Here is a 27,929-nt window from a genome sequence, read left to right on the forward strand (position 1 = left end):
TTTTTGTCAGTCTACTCTCACTGTTTGGAAAGTGTTTCCTGGTTTCCAAACCAACGTGTTTTTAAAATTAGAATAACTTCCTGGACAGAGTTTCCTCATGTAAATGCACCCGTTTGTTACTCTACCAGCCTCCTGTACATCCCTCTGTCATTCTGGTTCAGTTACATTGTTGTTCTGCTTTTTGTTCCTGTTTCTGGTTTGTTTTGTTTCTTTCTTACACACATACATATTATATATATATATATATATATATTTATGTAACGGAGGCCCGCGGGTATAGTCGCAGTCACAAGGTACCAGTAAGGAGAAGTGACGGTGTGTGGCGGTTAGCGGTGCGGGAGACCCGGGTTCGAAACCCGCTCAGGGCAGGCCAGACAACATCAGTCACATTTATATACACTAACTATATATAATATATATTACATTGCTGCTGTTTGTCTCCCTCTACACACACATATATATTTTATGTCTGTGTGTGTGTGTGTATATATATATGATATATATATGATATATACACTTAATATATATTTCATTGTTGCTAATTCACAGCAGCTACAACATGTAAAATGCAACGCTCCAATTTATTTAACATCATAACAACAATCAAAAACACTGTGTTTTGATACACTGTATATTTCTTAATGATAACTTTAAATCAAAAGGTTAATGCCTGCTGTGGATTGTAATCTGTAATAATAATAACAGTAAAGTAAAAAAAACAACACAGCAGTGACAACTAAAGAAATTAATGGTTTTAAAAACACGTCAAAACAAGAGTTTTGCTTTTGATACATAGCTAATTTTAACATTAACAGCTGTTCCACTTTTTATTTATGGTTTATGGAAAGTGGGGACCCAGTTCTCTTTATTGTGATAAGAATAGAGAGAGACGGGTCATCGATCCGTTCCTGTCACAGTTTGAGAGATATTATATATATATTATTATATATATATTATATTATTGAGTCCAGGAGCATTAAGACAGGACGAGGTTCTGTCACCGGGAGGTCAAAGGTCGTATCTGTATCTGTGAGGCTGTGGTTGCTACAGTAACGGAGTTGTTTCTCCACACAGCCACCGTGGTGAAGACGGAGGCCGGCGCTCTGCCAGAGGGCAAAGTCAAGATCAAACTGGAGCACGATGGGACGGTGCTGGACGTGGACGAGGACGACATAGAGAAGGTGAGAGGGAGGTGGTGATGATCCAGCTGCTCTGCTTCTGCACACTGCAGCTCGCCTCATCAGCTGTCAGGTAGAATCAGGCCTGACGCTCAGAGGCTGGAAGACAGCAGACAGCAGGCTCTTTTAGATTATGGGGTGTCTTTATCTTAATTCATATTGAAGATAAGTCTGTCATTCTTTAGATAGATCTGTGTTTTTTTAATTTTCCAATTCCATATTACAATGAATGAATGATTGAGTACACAGCTGCTGTAACAATAACAATTGCAATTTCCTGTGAAGGATCACTTAAGTATCTATCTTTCTATCTATTTCAAGCAAAAGCACTATTTAATTATCACCGGGAAATATTTGACCATTCTTCGAATATTCGACCCGACCCCACCCTGTCCTTTGAAATGGGAAGACAGTAGAGAGCAGACTCTCTTTTTCAATGATGTCCTGATTACAAGATTTAAAAGAAACACACACAATTATAAACAAATTACACAAAATAATCATGAAATTAGCAAGACCGAATCAATAAAACAAAAGAAAAAAAAGAAATGAAAACACGGACTCTGAGAAAATAGAGAGTTTGTGCTGCGCCTCAGTTTCATTTGTTCTTTATTTGACAGAGTTTCACGCAGAACTTTCTGAGGCTGTAGGAGTCTCTCCATGTTTCTCCTTCTTCTGCAACAGTGAAAAGGGAACATTCACATTTATTCAGACAAGACAATAGTCTCAAACTATTGTTTTTTTGTTTTCATTTTTCTATCTATCTATCTATCTATCTATCTATCTATCTATCTATCTATCTATCTATCTATCTATCTATCTATCTATCTATCTATCTATCTATCTATCTATCTATCTATCTATCTATCTATCTATCTATCTATCTATCTATCTATCTATCTATCTATCTATCTATCTATCTATCCTTCCTCTGGGTCATTTCCCAGCATCCCCAGCGCTCACACTCACTTCAGTTCACAGTCAGACAGGTCAAAGGTCAACCACTCATCATCTCTCTCTCTCTCTCTGTGTGTGTTCAGGCCAACCCTCCCTCGTACGACCGCTCCGAGGACTTGGCCTCGCTGCTCTACCTGAACGAGTCCAGCGTGATGAACTGTCTGCGCCAGCGCTACGGAGGAAACCTCAACCACACCTACGCCGGGCCCAACATGGTGGTCATCAACCCCCTCAGCACGCCCTCCATGTACTCTGAGAAGGTGACACACACACACACACACACACACACAGCTCACATGAGTTATACACACAGTCTGACGTTTGTGTTTTGGCTGCACAAGGCAAGAAAAGGCACTGATGTTATAGACGTCTATAAATAGAAGCTCCATGCACCATCTCTCCTGACTTTCTTTTTTTTAAACCAAGTATTTTATTCATTTTTAAATAGTCCTTACATGGAATGTTCTGCAGAGTTTACAGTTTAGACATTATACATGGACTGTGACTTGAGAGATAGCATTTTAAAACTGAACTCAGACGCTCCATGGCAGAACTTTAAATATCTCTCAATACTACTGGTTAACCGATGGGGGTCTGGGCTTGATCCACTGAAATAAAATGCAGAGCTAAGAGAAGTAACTTGTACAGGAGTTTTTTCTCCTGAAAGATTAAGTAAAAATAAACCAGGATCTAGACTTTCTTTTTTTTTAACCAAGTATTTATTGGCGTTCATGTATGTATTTACACATATCTTTTAGTTTACATCAGATTTTTCTTTCTGCTACATACGAAAAAACAAAGTTATTCATGAAATGTATAAACTGAACAGTCACAGTTTGGCAAACAGCTTAGCTAGGACATGTTAATAGATACAGCTTCCTTTTTCCATCTTCCCTTAGGGAGTGCTCCTATGATATAAAATTGTGGGGTCAGAGGTAAATCAATGTTTAATATAGAGAATAATTCTTTCTGAATCCCTTCCCAATAGTTTTTCAACTTTGGACAGTCCCAAATTTGTTATGGAGGGGGTTCTTAAATATCTCACTTTTAGTTTCCTCACCTGACTTTCTAAAGCCTCATGGGCAGAAAGACTTGTGACTAAAATATGTTTCTACTCCAAAAGAAAGACAGAACAGTCCTTTAATATCACTTCTGATGACACTAAAAATGTAATAAATGTAGTTAGAGAACACAGAGAAAAAAAAAAATCCCCTGTAAAGACACATGGATGTGGTTTTAGAGAGAGAGAGGTGCTGCTTCAGCCTCTTGTGGCCAAACTGAGTATTACAACAACAAACCTCCTGACACACAAATGGTTTAGGCATGGAAATAAAAAAAACTTTATGCAGTCTGAGAATAAGATTTTTATTTATTTTTTCAGTTTTTCATCATAATTGTATCTTTTTATTAATGATGTGCTGGAACAAAAACATCCGACCTGGCAGATATTTTGGAAATGATGCTGAAAAAATCAAAAACAGATAAAAGTGGACTTGTCTCTCTGGGCTTCCGTAGAAACATGATCTCTATATAAACATGTGTTTAAACCTTGATGTGTGTATTTCCTGTTTCACTAATCTATCACCTCTCTCTGTTTCTGTCTCCTCCTCCTCCTCCTCTTCCTCCTCCATCAGGTGATGCACATGTTTAAAGGTTGCCGGCGCGAGGACTCGGCCCCTCACATCTACTCTGTGGCCCAGTCTGCGTACCGCAACCTGCTGACCACACGGCAGGACCAGTCCATCGTGCTGCTGGGGAAGTCCGGCAGCGGAAAGACCACCAACTGTCAGCACCTGCTGCAGTACCTGGTCTCCATCGCCGGCAGCACGGGCAAGATCTTCTCTGGTAAAACACCCATGGTCTGAAGCTGAATGTGAACATCGTACACTAACCCGTCAGAGTCAAACAGATGTGGACATAAAGACGAGACAACATCTGTCCACAGTTTAATGGCTGCTGCAGGAGAAAATACTAAACTGATTCACAGTGTAGTTCATAGGCACATCACATTAGTTTAGTTTATTATTCGGATCCCCATTAGCTGCAGCAAAGCCACAGCTATTCTTCCAGGGGTCCAACTGTATCAAATATACAGTCAAGAATACAAAAACAGAAACATTATAAAAAATTAAAAACAAAGAAAACAAAAAACAAGTGAGCAATACGCCTCACCTAACAAAACAAAAACAGAGTGAAAGTGAAAAAAAAAAGTTTATACATTTTTTGTTAGTAATCAATCACATACTAATCCATATTGCATCCATATCTACATATTATATATATATGTATACATTATTCCACAATCAACTTAAACTTCATATCATATTGCATATACCTTCATTCTACAGCATATAGATTCATTCTGCAGCATATACATTATAATAACACATATATATTTATATATCTATAAAAAATATACAACATATTATACATATAAATATACCATGTTTTCCTATTTTGCTAAATACATAATCCTGGACATGACAGGTGGCAGCACTTTTTTTCCCCATTGCACATTTGAATTGTATATTTATGAAAAACTCTCAGGGTCACATCAAAAACAGACAAACAAAGATCTAAAGGTTTATAAAATAGAACGGAAACTGAAAGCGAAAAAAACATCTAATCATGCAAAAATAAATCTGTAGAGAACACAAAGGTATACGAGGACCTTTGTGTCAACAGGATTCAATGAACAAATCCTAATTCGTTGTGAGTTTTGATGCTGTTCCTTCTGAGCCGACTTTTTTTTTTTTTACTTTAGTGAGATTCACATTAGGAGGCTGAAGGAAACTGGTTTCCATCGTTAGTGATGGATTTGAACTTCACATTAATTTTGGAGGTGAATCTGACGATTTAGTTTGTTGCCAACAAGTTTATAAAGAAGTTTCTCATCAGCCGACAGGTCGCTCTAATCAACAATAAACATTCATTCATATATCATTTATGTTTCTATGCACATTTTATTACTTGTTTATGTATTTAGCCTTTATTTATGTGAATATCTGCTGCCAAACTGAATTAATTTGTGTATTTCGATGCAGTAACGATAAGTAACTCTTAACATTAGGTCAAAGTTGAAGATGAAACTGATAATTTCATTTTTATCTTTAGTTATTTTTCCCAAATTATGAAAATACGACTCAGGTTAAAATAAACAGGAGCAGTTCTGTCATTCATTATATCAGTGTGTGTGTGTGTTTGTATGTGTGTGTGTGTGTGTGAACGCTGATTAAAATGAACCAGTGTCCAGGCTGCAGAGACACGTCTCCCACGGTAACACGTCCTGCATCCCACCATCTGCTGTAGAGCCGGTGTTCCTGTCAGCTTGGCTTCAGTTTATGATCAGCACGGTGTATAATTAGCTGCAGCGGGCTCACTGCCACCACGTGTGTGTCTGTGTGTGTTTGTGTGTTTGTGTCCTGAAATGTGTTTTCTTGTGTTTGTGTTTGTGTGTCACAGCTGAGAAGTGGCAGGCCGTCTACACCATCCTGGAAGCGTTTGGCAACAGCTCCACGGCCATGAACACCAACGCCAGCCACTTCTCCCACGTGGTGTCGCTCGACTTCGACCAGGCCGGGCAGGTGGCCTCCGCCTCCATCCAGGTGACACACACTCACACACACACACACACACACACACACACACCGACTCAGGATTAGGGCTGGGTACCGAAACCCAGTATGAGTATGGAACTGGTTCCGACGTAAACGGACCGAATAAAAGCAACCAAAACAGCGGAAATACCCAGGGGGCAAAATCCCAGTTTTTTGAAAAACGGACACAGAGCGTTGTAAAAGGTTTGACACCAGAAATGAGATCTAGGAACTTCAAGGATTAAAACCTGGATGGACAACCCGGTCAACTAGCTGCTGGAAAGCTACAGGGGCCAAAACCAGCTTGGACTCAAATGGAAGCTATTATAGAATTAAGGAAGTTTTCTATATACATGTTAGGCATAGATATTCTCCATAAAGTGCTGAAAAATAATAATTTTAATGAGAATTTGTCAGGCAAACAGCACTTTTTTTGGTATTTTTTGGGATGTTGAGGGTGATATCTTGAAATCGAGTTGCAACAAACCCCAGAATCTTTTTTTTTCATGCCTCCCCCTATGTGTCAAGATACTCTCTGCCAAATGTTATAGTTGTATGACTATTTATGCCATTGTAGTACCTAAATATTTGCATTTACATAATTTCGCCAGCAAAATGACCCAAGAAGAGGGGTTTTGCCCCCCTGTAGCTTTCCAGTAGCTAGTTGACCGGGTTGTCCACCCAGGTTTTAATCCTTGAAGTTCCTAGATATCATTTCTGGTGTCAAACCTTTTAAAACGCTCCGTGTCCGTTTTTTTGCTTTGCCCCCTGGGTAAAAAGCGAGCGGACTTGCACAGTTCCCTACTGTCTTTCTGTGTAAATATCTCATCTTACAACATGAAAACCTGTGGCTTATTGATTGAAGTTTATTTCAAATATATATATATATATATATAAAAAGACAATAAGACAAAACATTTAACATGAGATATAGAAATTCATATTCAAAAAGGAGTGAGAAGAAGTAAAACTTATAGACTCCCACCACCTCTCCTTAAAAATGATAACTACTTAAACCTATCTAATGTTACAAAATATATATTCAAGTGCGGCCTATATGTATATGTACAAAATGTATTTTCTTTTAAAATTTAGCTGGTGCACTCAATAGTCCGAAAATGATGGGTATGTTTTATATTTGTATCTATTTTGATATTTAAGGTGTTACCACAATGATTACTTCCACTTAAAGTTTTAAGATGGAGCTCCTCATTAATCTCCATTATTATATTTTTCGATACAGTATTGTTGTATCTGATATTATGTAAATTGTGTGACTTTTATTTAATAATAGTTTATTTTTATGTTGTATTTATAATGTTGTTTTCAATTTGGCTCTGGAAATAAAAAGGCGTTGTTTTGTTGACGAAATGTGTGCATTTTTAGGTTTTTTTAAAAGTACCGTTCAAGTACCGTTTAGGCACCGGAACCGTTTAAAAAATACAGAGTAGTAACCGGTATCGGAAAAAACCCCACCGATACCCGACCCTACTCAGGATATACCCTGACTGTCTGTCCCTGTCTCCTCCTGCTCAGACGATGCTGCTGGACAAACTGAGGGTGAGCAGACGGCCTGAAGGAGAATCAACCTTCAACATCTTCTACTACATGATGGCCGGAGCCGACAGCACCCTGAGGTGACAGCAAGTCCACAAGCAACTTATCATTATTATTATTATTATTATTGTTATTATCTTAATTTAGAAGATGTGTGATAAAGCAGGAGCTGTTTTTTTGTGAATTGTCTCCAATGCCAGTAAAATAGATAAAACAGTTCAAAGTATTATTTTGAAGTGTTGATCCATGAGAAGATATAAAACCATCTCAGTGTAGTTTTCCATCTCCTCTCTCAGCTTTACTCTGGAGCTCTAGTAACAACAGGTCAGTGTCAGCCAATCAGAAGAGAGGAGGAGGCTCTGAGTCTCTCTTCTGATTGGCTGACTGTTTTCTAAGTGATCCAATAAAAAAATAGAGCAGATTTCAGAATAAAACACTCAGAGAAACCAAATCCTGCAATGTATTGAATGTTGGGTCCAGGTGGTGAGGGGGCGGGGCTTAGTTGTGACATCACAAAGTGACAGGAAGTCCTGACGGCTGGTTTTAAGGCTCAGGCTGTGTCCGAAATCACCCCCTACTCACTATATAGTGCACTATATAGTGGCCACGCCATTTTGTAGTGGTGTCCGAATGTTTAGTGATTATTAATGTTCACTATATAGTGCACTGAATCTATCCCACAATTCACCGCGAAATGTAGTGAGCATCCGATGGTCACTAACCGGAGCAAGATATCCCATCATGCATTGCGGTCACGGATCGACGCCGTTAACACACCGGTCCAGAACGACCGGTGTAGCTACCAAATAAATGCAGTAGTGCAGCAGCCTCAATAAATGTGTCCAGCTGCCAGAGTTTTCCGGTCACGGCTTCCACAGACTCACACAACAAACGTCGGAGCAAATTTCCTAACAAGTGTTATAAACTGACCACAGACTCTGGATAGCGATGCTAATTTCTGTTAGCCCGTCTATGGTGTTTTACATTAACGTTAGCATTAAGCTAGCGGACATTATGCTTAGTTGTGACACTGGCTGTGTGTGTTTTGAATGTTGTTTCAAACTATGTGGGTTTGATTGAACATCTTTGATGCTTAAATATATATATATTACCGCTGAATGTATTGCTTACTTCTCTACACCGGCCGTTGCCATGGTTGTATCCATGGTACCTGCACCAACTGTTACAATCGCTGTCGGAACGTTTTAATTACGCGACGTAATACGTCATTAACTGTGCGGCGGAGTAGTGTCCGAAAGTGTTTTTTTATTTGACCAGTGAGTCCACTATATAGTCCACTATATTGAATTCACTATATAGGGAGTAGGGAGGAGGGAATGAGTGAATGATTTCGGACACAACCTCAGTTTCTGAATACAGGCTGTGTGCATTTCTCTGTGGACTGAGGCTTTGATACTTTCACAGTATTAATATAGAAGCTAGAGCTGCTTTATAATCACACTACACATGGACATCTACCTTTATACTGTATGGAGCTTTAATACAAACATCTACCTTTATACCGTATGGAGCTTTAACACAAACATCTACCTTTATACTGTATGGAGCTTTAACACAAACATCTACCTTTATACTGTATGGAGCTTTAACACAAACATCTACCTTTATATTGTATGGAGCTTTAACACAAACATCTACCTTTATATTGTATGGAGCTTTAACACAAACATCTACCTTTATACTGTATGGAGCTTTAACACAAACATCTACCTTTATACTGTATGGAGCTTTAACACAAACATCTACCTTTATATTGTATGGAGCTTTAACACAAACATCTACCTTTATATTGTATGGAGCTTTAACACAAACTCTTCTCTCTCTCTTCCAGAACTGAGCTGCACTTTAACCACTTGGCTGAAAACAGCGCTTTTGGGATCGTTCCACAGTCGAAGGTGAACACAGCTGATCTGAAACAAACCAGTTATAAAGTCCAGCTGATATTGATCTGATCAGGTTGCATGGACTTGATAAATTATTTTATATGTGTTTATTGATAAATGAGCATGTTTGAAGTAGCTGTTGTGACCCTCTGCAGCCTGAGGACAAGCAGCGAGCGGCGCAGCAGTTCACCAAGCTGCAGGCGGCCATGAAGGTGCTGGGCATCTCCAGTGAGGAGCAGAAAGCTCTGTGGCTCATCCTGGGCTCCATCTACCACCTGGGGGCCGCGGGAGCCACTAAAGGTAGGAAACTCCTGACTGACTGACTGACTGACTGACTGACTGTGAACACGTAACTTGTTTTCACAATTAACCGTTGTATTAAAAGCCACAATTAATAAAGTAAAGATTCCGAAATACCGTCACTTCCCAAAAAGGATTGTATGTCGCAGCCATGTCGGCAAATGTGCACCAAAATAAAGATAATGCACAGAATACTGGTCCATTTAACTAACGTAACATTGAATTGGTAGGAAATTAAATGTTAGCCTGTCATTTCTATTTAAAAAAAAACCCAAAACAAAACAAAAAACGATTAAAATAAACGTAAACATTTGGTATATATGACAAACACAAGAGATAATATGAGATAATAACAGAACGTTACCAGACAGAGGTTTTTAGAGGTAAATACAGAGACTGCTTGCTGAAAAACTGTCCCTGAACGCAACATGCATCAGCGGTTTTGCATGAATTTCCCTCTAAAACAACTCTGTCTGGTAACGTTGTGTTATTATCTCATAGTGTGGTGAATGTGCAGGTCACAACTTGTCCACCAGAGCGTTTTGGAGTTGTTGGATTGTGTATTTGATGAGTTTGATGAGGGAAACCAAGAAATCCCATTAGCCTCCGTAGCGTAGCTCTGAGCAGCTCACGGCTCTGCTCCGCCGTTCTAAAAACAGCTTGCACCGACAACTAAAGTTAACGAACCTACTGCTATGACTATAGCGATTATGGCAATGGGCCAGTTTGCCAAAATGTTGAACTATCCCTTTAATGCATAATAATCGTGATAATCGTAACACCGTGATTATTTCTCTGACAATAATCACACCAAGAAAATGTATAATGGTGACATCACTATGAGGAATTCATGACGTGTTGTTACATGATGAGAATATAGATGTCAGACATTTCTATAGTAGCTGTCTGTTCCCTTGTAGGAGCTCTGTTTCCCAGATCAGAATGAGATGGAGACAAATATTCCCAAAAGGGAGCAAAAAGGAAAAAGTTCTACAGAAACACTGAGAGAGGAAAGTCGAGCTGTAAAAATTTCAGTCTGTGAGAAAACCAACATCCCAGAGAGTTCATCTCCTGAACCAGTTCCTGTTCAGTGTAACGTAAAGACCGTGATGTCAGTCAACGCATCACATCATGTGGTGTTTTGAATTGAAACCAAATGCACTGTAACATCTATTGACTTTATTCTCCTGTGAGGTTTTAAATGAAATTAACAGCAGACATTAGAGCTGACTTCACCACTCATTAGGCCCGTCTGGAAAACATGTCGCTGTGCAGATGAGAAGCTTACAGTAAATCTCTTCAAAATATCATTTAATGGGACGATGCATTTGCTGTTGTCCCACAGTGAGATGTTCAATCAGCCTTTAAAACAGCAATAAAACACACAATGTGTAAAGATTCAAACATTAAGTGTCAAAGCTGTAGAGGAGTTAGTGAAGAACAGTGTTTTGTCATTTTTTCAGACATGACATTATGTAAATACAAAGGACCAGTGAGTCTGTGTGTTGTAGATTTAAACAAAGGATGGTACAGAACTTTAAAGCTCTTATTGTGAAAGGTGTCCAGACACAGGAAGTTTTCCTACAACATCTCTCTTTAGTCTGTATCTATTTAATCTGTTCGCAAAAGTTTTTTTTTTTCTAAGATAAAATAGTATTAAAAATAGAAATAAATAGATATAAGCATGAGACACAATAAAATAAACTGCCACATATGTTGATATACATGGAAAATATTTTGGACAATGGACAATATACAATAGTTGTGGTCAAAAACTGTATGTAACCACCGACCCCCACCTGTCCAACATTGTTCTAGCTTTCCACGCCCCCCGGTGACGTGTATACAAATAATGTGTTGCTGCAGTGACGTAGTGAATTTCTAAAAAACACAAACTACCAAGTCAAATTATATAAATATAACAGATGTGCGTGCAACAAATAGAAATTATGGTTTAAATACTTAAAATGGCTACAACATGAAGTTATTTCCTGTCTTCTAATCTCTACACCGCAAATACAACTTGGCACATTTTCAATACGGATATATTCTACTCAGTCCATCACTTCTCTGTCCTGCTGACCGTCCCCTCATGTCCCTCACCTCATTACTCCAACATTAATGACAACAGGTGACTGGAAACGGTGCAGGATTGAATGTAAATCTGTTTCACACAGGTTAAAAAAAATAAAAATAAAACCAATCAGACTGGAGTTGTGTTTCTCCAAACGTCCACCAGGTGTCAGACTTGACCTGTGAATGTTCTCACTGAGGAAACAGCAGCAGCGTTGGGTGATGTTTTCACTCTAAAGCTGCTTCCTCATCACTCAGGTTTACAGTAAGAAAAGAGAGTAAAGATACGGATTCAATTCAATTCAAAAAACGTTATTGTTTATTGCAAGGACAGAAAATTGTCATTAGTTTGGGCTCCACAATAGTTAGACATACAAACACCAACGTAAAAACTCACATTAAAATCAGCTTAATATAAATATTTAAAAGACAAAACAGAATAAAAATGGACAATATTTAAGACCGAACAGCGACAAAGCACAAGAGTTGATTGAGAAAAAGAAAACGGGAACAGACAGTAACTCCAATGTGTTTAGTGTTTATATTTGTTTTTTTTTATTTTCCTGTATCAACTTTGGTTTTACATCTGTGTAAATAAATAAATACAATCTAAAAAAAAAAAGACAGAATAAAAATAATACAATACCCCACACACATAAACAGTACAAAGAAACAGAGGAAAGGAAAAGTGTATTAACATATACTGCCCCTGACATGTATAAATCTATAGATGTATAACAATATTGTGATATCCAGTATAATTGATCATCATCCTAACTCTACTTATTCCCTTGAGTCTTTTCCTTGAACCCCCCCCTCCCCCTCCTCTCTGTAGCTTTAACATTCACATCCACTAATACAAACCGGGGTCTTGTTGTTTCATGTGTAACTCTCTCTCAGAGCATGATGATGATGATGATGATGATGATGTTTAATACTAATGTTTATGTTTTTTACCTGTGAAGTGATGGATTCATGACCTGTTCTCTCTAACCCTCCCTCCCTCTCCCCTTCTCTCTCTCTACTTGCATGTTTGCATGCCGCGTCCTATCAAACGCAGACGGAGATGAAGGTAAATGGGAAGAAGAGAAAAAGCTCACGAGTTGTTGACTGTGTTTCATTTAGAAAACTTTCCTTCAGAGCCGTTTCTTGTTTGTGTTTTCTGTCTTAATGCCTTTATCATTCCTCCCAGGCCTTAAGTCATTAGCGTTTTGTATTGTTTCTCCCCCTCCTCCTCCTCCTCCTCCTCTCCTCACCTCCTCCCTTGTGTTTGCCTGTTGCCTTCAGACACTTACCCCCCTCCCTCCTCTCCCCTCCTCCCTCTTCGTCTCCCCTTCCTCTGTTTTCCTCGTCAGATGAAAATCTGAGGGATCAGAACTTCTCTGTCCCTTTAAACTCCGTCTCTCTGATGGCGCCCACGTTCAGCTCCCCAGCCGCCGCCACCGCCGCCGCAAAGTGACGCTTGTTCATTTTCTCTTCTCTAGTTAGCGTTTGGACTTTTCCAACACAGAACTTGTATACCCCCCGCCCCCCCCCTCGTCCCCCCTCGTCTGCTCACTAAGTTCCCGCCTGGCAGGGGCTCCTCCTGTTGATTCCCTGGCTCTGTGTCTCAGCTCTCTTTGATTTGCTGGCTGCACACGCTGTCATGTTGCCACGGTTTCGGTCGAACACACGGGCTTTGAATTGCCTCCAGACCAAATGGAGATGCCCCCCACCCCCCTTACCCCCCCCCCCAGCTCGCGTCCCGTTGTTTTCAGTGACGTGTTTCGCTCCACGTCGGTTCAGCTCTTTAAAGCACGACATACTAACACGTTAAAACGACTGTGATGGTGTTTGAAGGAAGCAGCCGCTCCTTCATGTGTGAGTCGCTGTTAAACCTCGGTGAGTCTAAGCGGCTCTAATCGAGGCCTGATCGATAAATCCTCTGATCTGAGTCTCAGTCTCAGTGATAAGAACCGATGTCGAGACTTTTTCGTGGCTTCAAACTTTCCGGTTTCATCTAGAAATGATGTCCTTGCATCGGTCAATCCACTGGAGATAGAATCTTTAAACTTTTTTATTTTATTATTTTGACTTATTTTATTGACATCTTCCAACAATTTACTGCATAGTATATTTAAGTTAATTGTTTAACAGTAAAATGTTGAGCCTCTACAACAGATTTGTCACAAGTGGGGGGGGGGTAATTGTAACTTTGAATGACAAAGAAATAGCATGTATTTGGAAAACAGGAGGGGGCCGAGAGCTGAGCCTTGAGGGACACCAGATTTCAACTGGGCCGTTAAGAACATTAGAAAGATGTGAGTGGATGCAGTAAACTAAAAACCCTTGATTCTTATTAGGGGATGTGACAGAACAAGATTTAAAGTCACTGAGATCAGATGTTTCATATGAACATGACCTGATTTTAATCACTACTGAAGCCTAACGATTGGCTCATTAGATACCTGCTCGCGTAAACGTTATATCACACTGTATAATCACTCAGTTGATTGTTACTTTCTTCATTATCATTTAATTATTCCTTATTTTCTCGTCTTTATTTGTAACAAATTTGGTTTTTGATTATGTTGGGGTGAGGTTTTCATTTCTTCGTACATCCCAATCATAATAACTGTTCATACTATTTTTAAATGATATGTTCGTGCAAAATAAATGAATAACTAGGGTTGCAAAATATCGGGAATTTTCAAAGTTGGAAACTTTCCATGGGAATTAACAGGAATATATGGGAATAAATCCAAAATGTACAAAAATGAAGGAAGTAGTAATATTTTACTCAACATACATGTTTTTGTTGTTCAGTAAAAGAATTGATTGTTCATACAAGAATTAAAACTTGATAAAGTTCTACTCACAAATAAATCTGGTGAAATGTTTTTTAATTGTATTATTTTGCATGGATGTCTGATTATAACAAAACAACATTAACATTTATGTTTGGATATGATACAGTTTGTTTAAATTACCCCCAGTTTCCAGTTAATTCCCTTAAATTCCCAATAATTCCTATAAATTCCCATAATTCCCATGGAAAGTTTCCAATTTGGAATATTTCCCATGGAAATTTACCGGAAATTTACTGGAAATTTTCCACCCCTTTGCCAACCCTATGAATAACTTAAAAAAAAGATCAAAATAAACAGTGCATAGGTTCCTAATACAGTGGTCTGAGACTTCTGCTGGTAGCAAAACTTCCACCTGAGCACCTGAACTCTCGGTTTTCACTCTGATCCCACGGCGCCCGAGCCTCAGCCAGGAGAAAATACCTCTTTCTGGAGAAAGCGCACAGAGCTGCCATGAGAAATTCTTATCTGGATTAGAGGCTAAGACGGCGGCTGATGCTCCGTTTGTACTCCTACAGTGTGTTTTCACTTCAGCTCATGTTAGCTGCGGCTCAGAAAACGCAGGAGCATCATGCGGCTTGACAGCGACTACACGCCGGTTTTTCTTCAGTCGAAGAAGCGTCTTCTCCTTTTTCTTCTCCGTTCATCCTCCACCCTCCTCACGTCTCTGCACCTGTCCTCTTCATTATCCGTCTCCCCCCGCGTCCTGCTCGCTGCCTGCCGACCTACCGTCTTTCTTGTATTCTAAACACAATTCTCACTGTCTCTGTTTTTAGCGGGACGTCGGCAGTTTGCCCGTCACGAGTGGGCGCAGAAAGCGGCCTACCTGCTGGGCTGCACCTTGGAGGAACTGTCCTCCTCCATCTTCAAGCACCAGACCAAAGGGCTGCAGCACTCCACCTCCTTCAGAGGGCCGCCGGACGAGGCCGGACAGGGGGACAGCTCAGGTAAAACCCCTGAAACTCCAGAGTCCTGAATCTCCTCCTTGTTGAATCAGACAGTCACAGCTTTGCATTAAAGTATGTGAAAGTAAAATGAGGGACAATTACTACGTGGTACCAGCTCGACTCGACTCAGCTTTGGTCCCAGGTTCTTTACCACACAGCGATGCCGCTTAATAAACTAAAATTAAATTTAATACAGACTGATCTGTTCATTTTAAAACTATTTACAGTGTCATGCAAAAATTTGGCCCCTCCTGGGGATTTCTGTTAAGAGTCAAAAGCAGAAGATGTAATAATCTCCAAAAGGCATAAAATTACAGATGATGCATTCACTTTACATTTTAAACTATATACTTTTTTTTATTTTCATCTTTTACATTTTCAAAAATGACAGAAAAGGAAAAAAGGTTTGGGCCCCCTGCATAGTTAGTAGCTAGTAGCCCCCCACCCCCTTTGGAAACTATCACAGTGTGTAAATAGTAAATATCTTGTCTGATATCTTGGTCAAAGTTATCTGAGAGCTCAAGTCTCCTCGGTTTCCCATTCTGTTGCAGGCTGCTGCTTTGTTTCCCCTTTTTCACTCTAAAACTGTAGAAAACTAAAATAATACACTGATATTGATGAAAATATTGCAAAATAATGTTTCATGTTTAACTTTACGTCTTTTGGAGATCATTTCATCTTCCACTGGCTGAACTATTCACACTAACAGACAACTGGGGTTCCCAAACTTTTGCTTCCCACTGTATTCATTGCCATGGTGACATCTGTACCTAGAGCCTGGAGGTTCAAACATGAAGCTTCACTTTACACTCAGACAAGATTTAGATTTCACCTGTGAGGCAAAAGGACTTACTGTATATCAGCCAGCGGTGAATCTCCAGAGAGCTGCAGGGAACTTCACCGCATTGCGTTGTCACCGCACGGGCCGATGATGGAGGTTGAAATCTTAGTGATAAGTGATATGTTAACATCCCTACAGATGACGCAATGATGCAGTGACGATTCCTTTCTTTTTTTTTTCCCTTTATAAATATTTATTTAATGGAAACAGGCAATGACATACACATTTTAAAAAAAAAACTGACAATACACTGACCAAATACAGACAAACAGAAAACAAAGGACAGAACAAACCTGACGACATAATAAAGCAGGACCAAAACAGGACAGGAAAGTAAAAAAAAACACACAAAAAACCTTGTGGTACCAGAGAAGTAGAACTTCCAGTACTTTTACCTGATGGAAACGAGTAGAGTCGAGTCAAGTCGAGCTGGTACCACGTAGTTGAAACGCTGCATTATGATTTTAAACCTGGAGAAGTTTCTGTGGAAATATATATTTTAAAAAAGAGATATATGTATATGGACTAAAACCGTGGCCAAACGTTGGAGGCCAACTCCTCCTGGTCGCAGCCCAACAAGACTCAAGTTTTTTTTTTACTTGCCAGCGTTTGCCGTCCAAGCTTCAGATGCTGTCGCTGTTTGTTCCAAGGCTGTCGGCCGTCCAGGAGGCAGCAGCGTGTCTGTGTGTGTGGGGAGGGGGGGAGGTAAAGTTTGATTAGAAACCTCCTCTCATGACCTTTGACCCTCTGTCTCTCAGCCTCTAAGGTCACAGCTCTGGAGTGTCTGGAGGCGATGGCGTCGGGACTCTACTCAGAGCTCTTCACTCTGGCCATCTCCCTCATCAACAGGTCAGACCTCGCTGGCTTTACTCTTCTGATGATTCACTCACTTATAACTTTGACCTCTGTTGTGACCTCTGTCGTGAGGCGTTCACTGTCTGTTTATCAGAGGAAAAGTGTTAGAATCAATTCATCAAAGCAAATAGGAAGTTTTTTAGCCTCAGACAAGAGTCCAAAAGATTTTCAAAAGAGAGAGATGTTTCTGTGACATGTAGAGTGATTCAGAAGGGAAAAAAAACAGTGTTTATTTAAAATGAAACTGATCAGAAGTCAGTCGGTGTCACAGCTCAGCTCTTTCTATTGCACGTCACAATCCAATTATCAATAATGAATGTTGTGTGTTTCCATTGAGTGGTGTTATGTAAATGAAGCCGTGTAAACCGGCTCCTTGTACAACATCATTCAGATTAAACACGACACATAACAAGGAAATATTACTAATTAACACGGCAATGAATGTGATATATGTTTATGAATGAGAGTCAAAGAGTGAGATTTTTACATCAACACAACCACTGATATAAACACAAAGGTAATGTATTAAAATAAGACCGGTAATGTTTCTTTTATTTTGTCCAGCTAGTATGGAGACTTTTATTTTGAAAATACTCTGAATGTGGATGAACAGACTTTATATCTGTGCGGCTGATTGCTACAACCGAGGTTTAACTCAGTCTAAGATTAGCTCTAATCAGAGATTAGTAAAACTAGGTTTGAAATTAGTTAATTCAGGTTTAAAATGTTTTTGCTTTGTTGCACCGTTTAAACTTAGTTTAGTCAAGCCAAGTTGTGATAAGTAAAATTACATAAATTAATTCTTTTTACCCCCCAACAATATCTTTATTTATTTCCATACATATTAGCACGCATACAGTATATAAGCCCCAAACCATGTAGAACAATCCTCCACCCACCTATGATTAAGAATGAACAAAACAGCCACATAAGTAAATAAGGGAGAAAGACAAAAAAAACAAACCTAAATACATACACAATAAAATAAATAAGTAAAAAGGCGGTATAAGTATCCACTTAAGTCCAGTATTATGTTAGTTAATGGGCATTCAACACCAAAGTAAACTGCAGAGGGAAATTAATTCATATTTGTGACATTTTCTGAAACTAAAATGTCACATTGTTTACTCGCTAGGTGAAAAATGACTAGTGGATCATCAGTACTTGTGATGTTGGAGCATCGTTGTTCTGGTCCACTGCTCCTTTGTGATCTGCTATCTTCTTCATTATGAAGCTGAAATGGGCTGAATCCGTCTCCGAGGAACTCGACTCCGCTCGATTCATCTCCAAAAAAAACGCAGCCTCTGTAAAAGTTTAGTTTAGTTAACTCCAGATCACAGGAGTTTCAATTGAATCTCAAATCTAAAAGTGGATTATAAATAAAGGTCTAAATTGAATCTGTCTTCATTTAAAACTAGTTCACTGCAGCAGAACTGCAACTTCAAATTCAATAAGATTTGGCAACCCTTTCTGAGATATGTGGAAGAGAAATCAGCTGGATGAATCAAGTTAATTAGGACAAGCACTGACTTCATTCTGTCCAGATGACAACCCGCTTAAATACTATCCTGTATGTACTGTACTTCATGTTTTTTGTTTTCTTGTTTTTCTGTAACATTCTCTCCTTTTTTTTTGTTAATACGTCCCTTATTCTGACATGACATGCCTAACATACATTGTCTTAGATTTACTCATCCATTTTTATTTTTATTTTTATTTTTTATCATTATTATTATTTATTTATGTATTTATATATTTATTTATTTTCACTTCCTGGGGTGGGGACTCTGTTCTGAGTGTATGTGTTTTATTGTGGGAAAAACCTTAAAGCAGAAGTAAGTGATATTTTTGTGTTAATATAAGTCTTAAATAGTTATATTTTCCCACAGCAATCACTTACATAGAGTGTTTGGACCGAAACACGGGTCTGTCAGTCACTCTGCTCTGCTCTGAGCCGAGGAGAAAACATTTCTCGTATCCTACAAGTTTTATCCAATGAGGAGAGAGAACGGCATGAAGGGCTGTGTGTGCAGCCAAGGGACGCGCCTGAATGTGGTGACGATAGGGACGAGGACCTATAGATCCATGACGAGGGCGGGGGCTGCTAACTCCATCGGCTGACAAGACGTTATGGTGCGTTCAAGGCAACCCGTAACTCGTGTTTTTCCGACCTGTGAAGTCATACCAGTTCGATCTGGTACGAGTTCACGGGTCGGAAGTTACGAGTGGCCGTTATAGTGACTTTCACCGGTAAAACAGGTCGGAAAAACACGAGTGGGTTGCCTGAAACGCTACAAAGTCGTAAGTTGTGACTTGAAGCTGTAATTTACGGTTTCAAAAGCCTGCCTGGAACGCAGCATTAGCCAAAATGACCGGATCGCTTACTTCTGCTTTAATAAACAAAGTAAAAAAAAAAAAGAACTGCAACTTCAACCACAGTTTGATCAGGTTTAAGAGTTAAATCTTGTTCAGTGTAAACGTGATGAAACCTACAGCTTCTGCAGCATCGAACCTCCGTCACCACATCTTCCTCCTCCTCCTCCTCCTCCTCCTCCTCCTCCTCTCCTCCTCCTCCTCCTCCTCCTCCTCCTCCTCCTCCTCCTCTCCTCCTCCTCCTCCTCCTCCTCCTCCTCTCCTCCTCCTCCTCTCCTCCTCCTCCTCCCTCCTCCTCCCTCCTCCTCCTCCTCCTCCTCCTCCTCCTCCTCCTCCTCTCCTCCTCCTCCTCCTCCTCTCTCCTCTCCTCCTCCTCCTCCTCCTCTCCTCCTCCTCCTCCTCCTCCTCCTCCTCTCCTCCTCTCCTCCTCCTCTCCTCCTCCTCCTCCTCCTCCCTCCTCCTCCTCCTCCTCTCCTCCTCCTCCTCCTCCTCCTCCTCCTCCTCCTCCTCTCTCCTCCTCCTCTCCTCTTCCTCCTCCTCCTCCTCCTCCTCCTCCTCTTCCTCCTCCTCCTCCTCCTCTTCCTCCCTCTTCCTCTTCCTCCTCCTCCTCCTCCTCCTCCTCTCCTCTCCCTCCTCCTCCTCCTCCTCCCTGTGTCTTTGTCCCTCAGGGCTCTGAAGTCCAGTCAGCACTCCCTCTGCTCCCTGCTGATCGTGGACACGCCGGGTTTCCAGAACCCGCGCGTGGCCCAGCAGCAGCGCGGCGCCACCTTCGAGGAGCTCTGCCACAACTACACACAGGAGCGGCTGCAGACGCTGTTCCACGAACGCACCTTCGTCCAGGAGCTGGAGAGATACAAGGAGGTGCTGCCGAGCTGACGGAGCGCAGTCTTAAGCTGATTACACATTAGCATATTAAGTTTTTTTTTTTTTTTTTCTATCCTCAGATTCTCTGTGGTGGCACAAAATCCCCTAATTAAATTAAACTGGAGTTAGAAAAGACTTCTGTTTTTTTAATGGGTTATTTAATCTTTGCTTCATTCAAATTACAGTAAAATTATATCAATTTTTTTTATACTTTTCATTTCCTGGCTCACCTCTGGGAGGGTTTTGGAGGATTTGGTCAGGGTCGGATATCCCCACCTCCACCGCCAACTCCACCGCCACCACAGTGGAAAGTCATTAGAGCTCATGCATTTAAGAATTACATTTAGAAGAAGTCCTGAAGTCACTTCACAGGCTGAAACAGCACAGTTAGTTGTGCAGATTATATTTAAAGAGGTAATAAATCATCAGATCTGCTGTATACTGTAACTACATACACACACACAGATCAATCCAACTTCTTAATAATCTCCCTTCTTTCCAGGTACTTCACATTATTCAAAGACAAGCCATCTTAAAGGGATAGTTCAACATTTTGGCAAAATGGCCCATTGTCATAATCCCTATAGTCATAGCAGTAGGTTCGTTACCTTTAATTGTCGATGCAAGCTATTTTTAGAACGGTGGAGCAGAGCTGCAAGCTGCTCAGAGCTACACTACGGAGGCTAATGGGATTTCTTGGTTTCCCTCATCAAACTCATCAAATACACAATCCAGCAACTCCAAAACGCTCTGGTGGACAAGTTGTGACCTGCACATTCACCACGCTATGAGATAATAACACAACGTTACCAGACAGAGTTGTTTTAGAGGCAAATTCATTCAAAACCGCTGATGCGTGTTGCCTTCAGGGGCAGTTTTTCAGCAAGCAGACTCTGCATGAATTTCCCTCTAAAACAACTCTGTCTGGTAACGTTCTGTTATTATCTCATAGCGTGGTGAATGTGCAGGTCACAACTTGTCCACCAGAGTGTTGTGGAGTTGTTGGATTGTGTATTTGATGAGTTTGATGAAGGAAACCAAGAAATCCCGTTAGCCTCGAGTAGCGTAGCTCTGAGCAGCTCACGGCTCTGCCCCGCCGTTTTAAAAACAGCTTGCACCGACAATTAAAGGTAACGAACCTACTGCTAAGACTATAGTTATTATTATGGCAGTGGGCCAATTTACCAAAATGTTGAACTATCCCTTTAATTATAGATTTCCCTAAATATTACAACCCAATGGAAACTTACACAACCCAATCTACAGTTCATGTCTTAATTTCATAACATATGTAAATAGCTGCACTTGTGATTGATTGATTGATGGATGATGTCATTGTCCTCTCCCTGTAGGTTACTAACCTGAACCTTTATCCCCTCCTGCGTCTAGGAAAACATAGAGCTTGCTTTAGATGACATAGAGTGCAGTACCTCGCAGTCTGTAGCGGCTATTGACCAGGCATCAACCCAGGCTCTGGTAAGAACAAGACGCCTCCCTGTCTCTGTCTCTGTGCATGTATATATCAACTTTATTTAAAGGAAAAGCCCTTGTGATATCTCTGTGTCCCACCTGGAGAAAACAAACCTTCTGCAGCCCAGAGTTTGCATGTAGCCGACTTAAAGTTTGTGTTTGTTTGTGTGCAGCGAGGCGTTCAGGCTGCAATTCAAGGGCAGTTTGTTTTGTGCCTGAGTTTTAATCTCATTCAGAGACATTAGTGCAAATCATGTCGTAGCCTGACTGAGCCAGCAAATAGCCCCGTTCATCACCACTGGCAAGTGCAAATAGTCGTAGCTCCAGGGCTAATCTGGCAAAAGCCCGAATCGCTGTGTGGCTCAAACCCACTGATCTCACATCCAGGGAGGAAGTCTGAAGTCTGTGCTCTGTGTGTGTGTTGGACTGGAGACGACAACGACGACGCTCCTGCAGCAGCGACGCGTTCACTTCAAGTGTTGGTGAACACAGAGCAGACTGGAAATACTCTGACAGCAGGACCTGTGATCTGTTATAATAACGTCTTTTTATAGTTTGGTCCAAACTCTTGGTTTACGCCAAAACAATGAGCCATCATACGGAGGACGAATGGCGCCTTTTCACCTTTTTAACTCTCCTCATGATTGTTATTCCTTTCAATTTTTAGTCAGTTCACATTTTAAAATGGCCTGAGATGATCTTATTATTTTAATAATTAATTATACGTTTTTGGAAATTGTTTGAATGAACGAAGATTTTATTTATTATGAAAATAATACAGTAAAAGAAGAGGCAAAAACAAATCAAATATACTGAAAACATTCAGTGTTCTCATTCGTTTGTGACAGACAAAGTAAGGTTTTTCTTTTTAACCTTAAGAAAAAACCTGGTTAGCTTTTAACCACTTAACAAATCAAATGGTGCAGACAACAGATACAAAAAAGAAATACTAACACATCCATGAAGGAGCAGGAAGAAGAACCATAATCTTATTTAATCCTGTTTACCCATGTTCATAGTTATTATCACATTAAATCACATTATATTATAACATTACATTATATTAAAGCAGATATCAGTGGCACGGCCGTTTCGGCTAATGCTGTGTTCAAGGCAGGCTTTTGAAACCGTAAGTTACAGCTTCAAGTCACAACTACGACTTGGTAGCGTTCCACCCTTGGCTGCACACACAGCCATAGAGTGACGGAGAGACTCGTGTTTAGGCTGAAATACTTCATGTAAGTGATTGCTGACGGAAAATAGGACTATTTAGGACTTATATTAACAAAAACATTCCACTGATATCTGCTTTAATCTGTTGCAGTCTACAATGCAGATTGAACTGATCTTTGAAGTGAACTGAATGAACAGCTCATTTGAAATATTGCTTTTCATCTTCCAGTCATTTGTTTTGTCTTTATCTTTTACCCAGAGACAGAAGTCGACTCTGATTGTTTACAGGCCTGTCGCCTCCGTCCTGTTGGTTTGGCTCTTTGTGATCGTTGCTCTTTTTTCTTTTTTTTTTGTCTAATTTGCTTAATTTCTTTTTGGAATTCATCCTGCTCCAGTTTATTAATTGGATTCAAGTTTGTGATTTATTTCACTCATGTCGGCATCTCTCTCTCTCTTGGCTCATCATCTAACTCCCCAAGCTTTCGCAATTATTAGTGGTACAACTGTGTGTGGCGTCAGGGCCTCGGTAGCGCTGATGTATATTGGCGTTAATCATTTCTAATGACCTGCGAGGAGAAGTCTGTGTTGAGGTTGATTGATAAAAACAGAGTGTGAGTGAGATGTTGACTACACCACGGCAGTTTAAGATCTAATGAATCAAAGTGTGAGCAGCAGCGTCGGCAAGAGGGATGGAAGATTTAAACCTTTCAGGGAGGAGTTCATCAGTTGATGTTGGTTTCTTTAAAACCACTCTTATTAAAGCAGCCGGCGAGTTTGTGTGAATCGTTATTGAACGAATCGCCTTGTTGTTTACAACTACTTCCGGGTAGAAAACCAGCACGTAATTTGAATGAGAACGAGAGTTTAGCTAGATACCGTACTTTCCGAACTATAAGCCGCTACTTTTTTCACCCGCCCCGGTGTCCCAGCTTTCGTCTCTGCACACCGCACACAAACGCGCTCCGTAACCTGTAATCTTTTGTTTATGACGGTTAAGACCACACAAACACACATGCCGTAACATCCTATATGTTATGTAACGTTATCTGGTCGCTCCCTTTATAGATTTTTCGCTGGCTTCGTTGTAAACAAATGCACATGGGCGAGAGGAGCGTAACCAAGTGGAAAAGCAAGCGGACTTGCACAGTTCGTACTGTCTTTCTGTGGAAATATCTCATGTTACAACATGAAAACCTGCGGCTTATATTCAAGTGCGGCCTATATTTGTATTTTCTTTTAAAATTTAGCTGGTGCGGCTTATACTCAGGTGTGCTTGTGCTCTAGTCCGGAAAGTACGGTAGGCTATATCATGTGTCGGAAATCTGAAATGATTGAAGAAATATTACTATTTCTGTGTGTGTGTGTTTTGTGTTGCTATGTGTTGTATTTATTCAGTTTGGGGGAATCACAGTGTCTAGAAAGCATCAGTGGCTCAGCTGACAGGGACAGCTAATGGCGGTAGCAAAGCTAATGGCGGTAGCTAAGCTAACATCAGGATGTCAACTGTTAACTCCCGTTGTGGGACACAACATGAAACTACTCCAGTTAGCTCAGTCATGTTGTAACTCAGATATCCGCTGGAAAAAATATTTTTTCACGGACCGTTTATTGAGTCACTGAGTTATTAAAGTTAAACAGCTAACGGTTAGCCCTGCTAATTTATGCTAACCATGACTAATTACAAAAACGTGCAGACAGAAACCCACACGTTTAGCTCTGTTGCTCATTCCACAAATGCGTGATCCTTACAAGTTGTACCTCGTTGTAAAGGTGACTAATCAGACTTTCTAATGATATAAAATACTACACCAATTGGTTTTATTAAAGGTGGGAAATGAACAACTGAAATAACGTTTAGATTTTCTACACAAACTAAACCAATCCTTTCCCTGAATCTAAACACAGAAGTTCTAAACAAGTTCATAGTTTTGGTTCCAAACCAAACAGTCACCAGTGTTGGCAGATCAATAACCGGTCGTATGAATAATTGATTGATTGATTGACAGAGACTTAGACCGTTAAACAGTTTGTTACAGCCCAGTCACCAGGGTCAGGGTCATTGGTTTGCTTCACCTCTTTGGTCCAGACTGAAACATCTCAACAAAGATCTCATAGATCCTCCAGATGTTTGATACCAACCTTGATAGCCTTCCTAGTCTTGGTTCCCAGAGGAGGAACCCAGATGTTCCACCAATCCAATGTGTGAACATCACGTTGATGGTTCCCTGACGAAGTCTCCTAATGATCTCATTATGCACAAATCTGATGTTCAGTGGTGGCACTTTGAGTGAAACGCCTCAGCAGCTGTTTGATGGATCGCTGTGATGCGATATCATATCATCATCATCATCATCGGCCTCAGGGAGATCTGTAATAACTCTTCGGATCTGTCAGCGTTGTATCTCCTGCCATCATCCAGGTTTGTCCAAACCTCAGATTTATGACCAAAACTAATGACGCTGTCCCTGCATGAGGAGCTTCAGCACTAATTAGTCCCTAAACCTGACGAAGAGCTGGAGATTAAAACCAAAACAAACTCCAATCATAGTGGTGGCAGGTCTGGAAATGTTCATCAGATCAGGAAATACTTACACAAGACTTTAAAGGCGACAAGAATATTAACATATAAAATACCTTGTTTTAATTTGGAGGCTTTGTTGGCACAGGATTCACACAGAGAGAGGTGAGACAAAAAAGGCAAACAGACTATAATTCACTCGATATTAAACGATACAGGGAGCGAAGCTAAATCACCGGCTTGTTATTTCTGGTCAAACAACAACAACCTTATTAAGACTTATCTCTGCGAAGGCGCCAGATTGCACCTTTGGCTGCCAATTAGGTCTCAGCAGCACAATACATCATCTCTTCTTTTAATGAGAGTCAGTTAACCTTCTATTTTCATCAAAGCCTGCCTGTTTGCACAGGTTCCACCTCCTCATTTAGATTTAGCCTGATCTCTGCCAAGCACACACACACATACACACACACACACACACACACACACACACACACAGAAGGATCTCGCTGTATGAAATGACTAATAATAGTAGCAGGAAGCCAGGAAACAAGATGCAGACATTTTGGCCGACAAATGAGCAGCAGTGGTTAGCGTTAATCAGCTGTTGTTCACTGAAGATTATTCATCAGTTTGATTCTTCTCGAGGGAGTTCAATAAATTAAAAGTACGTTACACTTAATAATAGTCAGTTTTTTTCTTATTATATACAGTATGTCAGACAAAAGAGAAGATGTAATCTCTGTACCTTTACATGTTCCAACCGATTCTTCTGTCTTCGTCTTCTGATGACGGGGGAAAAAAAGAAAACCTAACCATTGGACATTGACAGACATAATAAATCACATCGACCTCCACATTTCTCTAATATCACATTGACGATAAACCTGTTTGTCTTTGTGTCTTCTATTAATAACAATAATAATCTTTATTTATAGAGCACTTTTCATGCATGAAAGCAGCCCACAGTGCTTGAACAAGGCAGAAACAATAAAAAAACAACAGTTTAAAACACAACACGTCATCAACAAACAAAAGCCAAGCAATAACAGTGATAAAAGACAAAATCAACCCCTATTAAAAGCCAAATTAAAAAGATACGTTTTCTAGGACAGGTCTAGGACCGTTACAACAGAAAACAACTTCGCCAGTTTTCTTGGACACCTTAGGAATGGTTAAAAGACAGGCAGTGGAGGACCTGAGCGTTCTTATTGGGGTATAAAAAGAAAGCAAATCGCCAATATAGGATGGTGCTAGGTTATTTAAAACTTTATAAATGAGTAAAAGAACTTTAAAATCAATCCTAAAAGAAACAGGCAACCAATGCAATGTTGCAAGCTGAGGAGTAATGCGATCTCTCTTTTTCGTATTAGTTGCTGCCACTAACTTGTAATTTCTTTAGTGACTTTCTTAGGAGACCAGTAAAAAGAGAATTACAGTAATCCAGGCAACTACTTATAAAAGCATGTACAAGTATTTCAGCATCATCCTGACTTTAAAAAGGTCTGATTTTGGCGATGTTTTTGCAACAAAATGGCGAATAAAATTAAGATCAGAGTCTAAAATCACTCCTAGGGTTGTAACATGTGATTTAATCTGTTGGGACAGACTGCCAAACTTTGACTTAAGTTTCTGCCGACCTTCTATCATGTAGATTAAATGATAGCAGGGCATTCCTCCTACCTTCTGAATCATGTGTGCACCAACGGTAAAAAAAAAACAGCTGCAGGACTAGAACTCATTTTGATCCAATGAAATAACACCTGAGGGATAACTCATAAACTTTGGATCTGTTTCAAACCAAACTCATAGAAGAAAACGTACTTGAACCCATTTTGCATAAATGCATGTTCAAAAATACAGACATGACACTTGGTCTTCAGTCGAACTGATCCATATAACCCCAATACACCCACATGATGACCCAATGTTAACATCAACCTGCCTAGGGACAAAGGATGGAAATTAGCTGCTCGCTGTAATCCTGCGTATTTACATGAAAGTGTCTATTAACATGTATTGTCCCCTGATTTTTTATCAAAATGAATACAAATACAAATGATAAATAAACTTTATTTATAGCGCACTTATCAAAGAAAGTACATAGTGCAGAGAAAATGAGGAGAATAGTTCAAACAAGAAAATAAAATCCAGTAAGTAATGATAATACACATAATATTAAACATTATAATACAATATAACTGGCAGAGCTGTATAGAGACAAACTAAACAGAGAAAAACCTGAAGCTCAGCTGAATGTTAATGATGATGACCCAGAGCACAGTCCAACTATTATTCACTGACAAAATAGAACTGAAAAGTGCAATAAAAGAAACAAAAGAAATGTACTTGGAGGAAAAATATGAAGTATTTTCACCGTTTTTCAATCCAAGACATTATAAAATGTTTACAGCACACCTTCACCTTCAAATATGGATGATATTTCTTTGCATAAAACATATAGAAGGGGTCAAATT

General features: G+C 40.0%; 1 protein-coding gene across 5 annotated transcripts in view; it reads left to right on the forward strand.

Moving 5' to 3' along the window:
- The window catches only part of myo18ab (myosin XVIIIA b), a 157,522-nt gene that overhangs the window by 47,786 nt on the left and 81,807 nt on the right, over positions 1-27,929 (forward strand). For all 5 annotated transcript variants that reach the window (XM_085794828.1, XM_085794829.1, XM_085794830.1 and 2 more), the window contains 11 exons: positions 1,075-1,181; positions 2,219-2,395; positions 3,770-3,980; positions 5,598-5,740; positions 7,268-7,368; positions 9,141-9,204; positions 9,348-9,492; positions 15,188-15,358; positions 16,958-17,048; positions 20,096-20,288; positions 21,681-21,767. In XM_085794828.1, coding sequence (XP_085650954.1) covers positions 1,075-1,181; positions 2,219-2,395; positions 3,770-3,980; positions 5,598-5,740; positions 7,268-7,368; positions 9,141-9,204; positions 9,348-9,492; positions 15,188-15,358; positions 16,958-17,048; positions 20,096-20,288; positions 21,681-21,767 — 1,490 coding nt within the window. The remainder of the gene's footprint in view (positions 1-1,074; positions 1,182-2,218; positions 2,396-3,769; positions 3,981-5,597; positions 5,741-7,267; positions 7,369-9,140; positions 9,205-9,347; positions 9,493-15,187; positions 15,359-16,957; positions 17,049-20,095; positions 20,289-21,680; positions 21,768-27,929) is intronic.

The sequence above is a fragment of the Trachurus japonicus genome, chromosome 13, assembly GCF_045865225.1.
Source record: "Trachurus japonicus isolate A0001 chromosome 13, Traja_1.0".
NCBI lineage: Eukaryota > Metazoa > Chordata > Actinopteri > Carangiformes > Carangidae > Trachurus > Trachurus japonicus.